Source organism: Protobothrops mucrosquamatus, unplaced genomic scaffold (genome assembly GCF_001527695.2).
Source record: "Protobothrops mucrosquamatus isolate PMUCROS unplaced genomic scaffold, P.Mucros_1.0 scaffold2058, whole genome shotgun sequence".
Classification (NCBI taxonomy): Eukaryota; Metazoa; Chordata; class Lepidosauria; order Squamata; family Viperidae; genus Protobothrops; species Protobothrops mucrosquamatus.
Window position 1 is genome coordinate 11279 of NW_015388163.1, and position 6118 is coordinate 17396.

The window sequence follows — 6118 nt, forward strand, 5'->3', positions numbered from 1 at the left end:
TCCATAAGTTGCTGCTGAATTATAACTCTGTGAAAAAGGAGAACGTCTGAAATTATTGGAAACCATAATATTAGCCGTATTTATTCAATTTATCAATTCAAGTAGTTAATTCAACTTAACCGAATGTTTGGAAAAGATCATTCCTGTGGGATTTAGGCAGAGACCAAAAGGATGAGATGGTAAGCAAATCAGTGGAAAGTGATATTAAGTTGAATTAAGAGGGCACAAGATTAAATTAAATCAAATGTACCTTTCCTTTTAATTCTCCCATTTCTTGACCTAGTCCAGGGGTAGGCAACCTCGGCTCTTTTATGACTCATGGACTTCAACTCCCAGAATTCAACTCCCAGAATTCCTGAGCCAGCTATGCTGGCTCAGGAATTCTGGGAGTTGAAGTCCATGAGTCATAAAAGAGCCGAGGTTGCCTACCCCTGACCTAGTCCTTCAAAATTTAAAATTTTGGTTATAAGAATTTTCTGTGCCAGGGAAGTAGAGTCACGGGGGCTTAGTGGGGCTCAGAAAGATGGGGATGATGGGGACGATGATTTTAGAGATACAGTAATAGTAACGTCGCCACGCACCTTTCAACCAGACGCGGAAAAGCCCCACCAATAACCCTGGTAACCGGCTAGCGTCTTACAGGAAAGTCATGCGCATTCCCAACAGATACGACCCTCCCACCTTCACACATACACCCCAACAGAAACCAGAACGGGTGCCAGATCTCGACGTAGCCCTTCACACGTGAAAAAGGCGGAAGGCGAGAGCGGGTCTTCGTCCCTTAGGCCAACCTCCCTTGCTCGACCCCTGTCATCTCTCAGCCAATGAATACACAGAATTTCGGTTCCCTCCGTTGCTATTAGTCACCGAGGGCAAAGGAGAGAAGAACGAATCCTCCAATAGCGTTCCGAGTTTGGCGTGTGGCGCGCGCGCTCCGAGGGCCGAGTGGCGGACCGGAGCTGGGGACCCTGGGAAGATGGCGGCGGCGGGAGCGTCGGTTTCGGTGCCGATAGCCGACTTCGCTTGTGCGGATTTCTCCGACTTGCGGGGGATCAAGAAACAGCTGCTGGATGTGGCGGAACGGAGCCGGGAACGCGGCCTTCAGCATAGTGGGAAATGGTACGGGGGGGGGGGCGGCGCCTAGGAGGAAGGACTTGTAGGCTGCTATTCCGATGTGCCGGGAGATGGTGAGGACGCTTTATGCCAGGGGTCTTCAAACTTGACCCTTTTATGACTTGTGGACTTCAACTCCCAGAATTCCTCAGCCAGCAAAGCTGGCTGAGGAATTCTGGGAGTTGAAGTCCACAAATCATAAAATGGCCAAGTTTGAAGACCCCCTGCTTTATGCAGTTTGACTTGTGCGGGCATTTGCTGTGCGATTGCTAAGAGCCGAAAACGACGTGATGACAAATAGGCAATCAGAATCAACGCAGGCAGTTGGTCAAGTCTCAGAAATAATGGGGCTGCCCTGTTGAATTCTTTTAACAGGCCTGTGGTGTTTGGGGTAGGTGGATGGGTACAAAACAAATTCTATTTAGTTTATAAACGATAGCGATAGCACTTAGACTTATATACCGCTTCACAGTGCTTTACAGCCCTCTCTAAGTGATTTGCAGAATCAGCATATTGCCCCCAACAATCTGGGTCCTGCTGATCATAGCATTTTAGCAAGCGGCCTATAGATTTGCAGCTTTTAAGGCAGGAGTTGCAGCTGGAACTGCTTCCTTGAGTGTGAAGTTATACAGCATAGGGAGTTTTTGTATGAGTCCATGATTGCTGGGTTCATACACGATGAGCTGTAATTTGTTTGATTGGGATTTATTGAATAATCTATAATTGATTGACTTTAGAAAACATGCTAAGATGTAAACTGAGTTGCAAGCCAAAAATTGGTTCACAGACTATGTCTAAGCAGAACTGAGTAAATGATATTGTGTAAACTTAGGCAATGTTATGATTAACCAGGCAGTTTATAAGCAGTGTTTGCTCTAACACAGTAGATGTTATTGTTGCAGGGCCTCAGAACTGGCCTTGGCTTTGGACCCTCTACCCTTGAATGAACTGCCTCCTGTTCCTGAACTTACAGAGGTATGGATGATTGTTGGTATTGTCTATAATATTAAACTAAAAATGATTACTTCAGTGACATTGTAAAATCTAGGGACATTGTATATTAATAGTTGGTGATATATGCAAGTTAGTTGCTAAGCCTGAAGCTCCAAATTTACTTGGGAATAAGTTTCATTGAACATAGTTTTTAGTTATGATTGTATTGTGTATCTCTAACCTATTGTTTGTTTGAAAATCTTTAGTCTGAAAGGCTCCAAGTACTACGTATTGATCAAATAAAAATTGTTGTTGGCATTAAGATTACAATTTTAAAAAAAGATATGAAAAAGAAAATTGATGAGTTGGGAAAACAAAAATATTCAGGAATCAGTTTAATGATGTAAGATCTTAGCCTTCAGCCTGATGGAATGGATTTTGGACTGTATTGAGACTGGTAAATCCTCATTATCTCAAAACACATGATAATTCTTTTTGTGAAAAAAGGGGCAAAGAAAACTTTTAGTTTGTACTTCTTTTATATTTACTGCTCGATCGTTAGTAAATGATTTGTGGGAAAGGGTTTCAGACGTTAAACTTTAAAGAATTTTTATGTCACACTACATGCAACCATATTTTTAGTTCTGTATAATGATAATTACTTTTGATCTTCATTTCTGAAGCATAATACTTTGGGCAAATTTTAAGATATCCTGGTATTCTATTGAATGTTTCATTTTTTTTATCATAATTCACCAGCTCAGCTATTCTAGAATTGTTTGTAGTTTTATAAAAATAGATGTTCTGAAAGTGATTTCTTATGTTCCAAACATAGTGTAGGCCTGATTTGCTACATTTTGCACACAACTTAGACTTACATACCAGTCCATAGTGCTTTACAGCACTCTCTAAGTCAGGGGTGTCAAAATGCCGGCCCGTGGGCCGGATGCATCATGTGGAAGTTGCGCCCACTCCGTTGCCGGCCCGATTTGCACGACGTCACGAGTTTGACATGCCTGCTCTAAGTTTACAGAGTCAGCATATTGCCCCCAACAATTTGGGTCCTCATTTTACCGACCTCGGACAGATGAAAGGCTAAGTCAACCTCGAGCCAGTCAAGATCAAACTCCTGGCTCTGGGCAGGGTTTGTCTGCAATACTATATTCTAACCATTGTGCCACCGGGGATCATTTATTATTAAATCTATATTAATCATTCTCAGAGAAGCACAAATCTTATTTTGTTGTAGCCAATACAGTTTGAAAATTCATGATTTAATTAATTTATTAAATTTACAATTTAATGTTGCTGTTTATAATAGAAGTTGGGAACAGGTGGTCTTCCAAATGTTACTGAACTACAACTCCTAGCAAGCCTCAATATCTCCAGGCTACGTTGATTGTAATTGCTGTGAGTTATAATTCAGTACTGTTCGAAAAGAATAGGTTTTCCCACTTTTAAGGAAAACCTGATGTTCAAGAAAAATATGTTCTTTCCCACAAGCTTTCCATGCCAGCAATGTATCATTTGTTATGGAGCGGTTTAATACCGCTTTCTTTTTTTCCACAGGAAGATGCTTGCGATTTGGATGCTTACACTCTTGCCAAATCTTACTTTGATCTAAAAGAATATGACAGAGCAGCCTACTTTCTAAGAAATTGCAAGAGCCCAAAAGCTTATTTTTTGTATATGTACTCCAGATACCTGGTGAGCTCAAACTACTTCCTTTCTGTTTCTGATGGCCAGATCAGTGTGATAAATTTGAGAATCTAGTATGATATACACTTGTTTAATCTTAAATTAATTGTTCTTTGTTTTCAGTCTGGTGAGAAAAAGAAAGATGATGAGACAGTGGATAGTCTAGGTAAGGAATCCAAGGTAAATCTTTCATTTGACTTAGTTTGATTGTTGATATGCAGTTCCTTAGGCATGTTATTCTTTAGAGGAAGGCTGCAGTGCTTAGCATAGCTAGGCAGAAAAATCAATTCTCAATATGACACTATTACGAAAAACACAATAGCCTAACACAATATAACACTGAAAACGATGTAGCTCAGATTAATAAATTCCAGACCAGATAATCTAAATGCAATGGTGCAGATACGGTATATGTGTTTTATCCCTGATTGCTGTGTAAGAGATTGTGAAAGCCTGAGAAAGATTTATTTTATCACCTGAAATATAAAGCCCTTCTGAACTAGCTACAAATTGGAAGGATGCGAAGTTGTAAATTACACATCCATTGTTAACATGCAAAATATGATTATATGTCAGTGTAGAAAAGGTGACAATTGTAGTAAAAGGCAGTTTTCTTTCTCTACAGGTCCCTTAGAGAAGGGACAGGTGAAGAATGAAGTTCTGAGAGAATTAAGAGTTGAACTTAGCAAGAAGCATAAAGCCCGAGAATTGGATGGATTTGGACTTTATCTGTAAGTTTTGTATGAGATAACCAGTAATGTAAGCTATATAGAAGCATTTGCATTCCTATGTGAAGCAGGAATTGTGAAAATAGCAAGGCTTTTTTTTTCATTTACTTGTTTGCTATTCATTGTACAGCGTCATAAATTGGGGCAACATGATTACAGAGTTTTGTTTTTTCAGTCTTTGCCTTTGTGTCCCATTAGGTATGGAGTTGTATTGCGAAAACTGGATCTAGTGAAAGAGGCTATTGACGTGTTTGTTGAAGCAACCCATATCCTGCCATTGCATTGGGGAGCCTGGCTGGAGCTTTGCAACTTGATCACAGACAAAGAGACGGTAAATTGTGGGATAACTTCATGCCCAATCCTTGTTTTCTCCCATTGCTTGATCACTAAGCATTGACTGATCTAGATTTGATATTGTTCATGGTGTTTTTCTGATGAAGAAAAAAATAAATCTAGCTAACCTAATTAAATAAATAGCCTTGGAGGGTTTTTACCTTAATCCTGTCTGAAGATCTATTCAAATGAGCAAGCACAGTGATTCCTACAGTTCAGGGGAGGTACTATAGACTCCTTCTCTAAGTGTCTTCCTCTTCTATTTGGTGCTTGCTGCCAGCTGAAGTTCCTGTCCTTGCCAGATACCTGGATGAAGGAGTTCTTCCTGGCACACATATACACAGAGCTGCAACTGATAGAGGAGGCCTTGCAGAAGTACCAGAGTCTCATAGACGTTGGGTTTTCCAAGAGCACCTACATAATCTCCCAGATTGCAGTGGCCTATCATAACATTCGAGGTCAGTGAATCTTTTTAGGCTTGGTGTGGGAGGGTCTCCTTTTCAGTTCCGTTATGCGCTGATCAGAATAAGAGAGTTGGAAGGGACCTTGGAGGTCCTCTAGTCCATGGGTCTCCAACCTTGGCAACTTTAAGACTTGTGGACTTCAACTCCCAGAATTGGGAGGCTGAGGAATTCTGGGAGTTGAAGTCCACAAGTCTTAAAGTTGCCAAGATTGGAGACCCCTGTTCTAGTCAACCCCCCTGCTCAAGCAGGAGACCCTATACCATTTTGGACAAATGGCTGTCCAATCTCTTCTTAAAAACCTCCAATGGTGGAGAACCCCTAATTCTGAAGGCAAGCCATTCCACTGGTTAATTGTTTTCACTGTCAGGAAATTTCTCCTTAGTTCTAGCTTGGTTCTCATCTTGATTAGTTTCCATCCATTGTTTTTTGTCCTGCTTTCAGGTGCTTTGGAGAATAGCTTGACCCCCTCTTCTTTGTGGCAGCCCCTCAAATATTGGAACACTGTTATCATTTCACCCCTAGTCCTTCTTTTCACTGGACTAGACATACCGAATTCCTGCAACCATTCTTCATATATTTTAGCCTCCAGCCCCTTAATCCTCATTGTTGCTATTCTCTGCACCTTTTCCAGACTCTCAACATCTTTTTTATATTGTGGCGATCAAAACTGGAGGCAGAATTCCAAGTGTGGTGTTACCAAAGCACTGTAAAACAGTACTAACACTAACAGAATTGCTGCTGTTGAGTAAGGTTCCACCCATTCTGTACACATACATTTGTTTTTTCTTGCCTAAGTGTAAAGCCTTACTTTTCTCACCATTGATTTTCATTTTGTTAGATAGGGCCCAG

The 6118-nt window shown here is 40.9% G+C and overlaps 1 protein-coding gene across 1 annotated transcript in view; it reads left to right on the forward strand.

The window, feature by feature from the left end:
- Positions 1-967: 967 nt before the first annotated feature.
- The window catches only part of CDC23 (cell division cycle 23), a 12411-nt gene continuing 7260 nt past the window's right edge, over positions 968-6118 (forward strand). Inside the window, exons 1-7 of the mRNA XM_029285676.1 lie at positions 968-1119; positions 2016-2088; positions 3616-3753; positions 3868-3910; positions 4370-4475; positions 4671-4803; positions 5086-5263. Coding sequence (XP_029141509.1) covers positions 977-1119; positions 2016-2088; positions 3616-3753; positions 3868-3910; positions 4370-4475; positions 4671-4803; positions 5086-5263 — 814 coding nt within the window. The 5' untranslated portion in view covers positions 968-976. The remainder of the gene's footprint in view (positions 1120-2015; positions 2089-3615; positions 3754-3867; positions 3911-4369; positions 4476-4670; positions 4804-5085; positions 5264-6118) is intronic.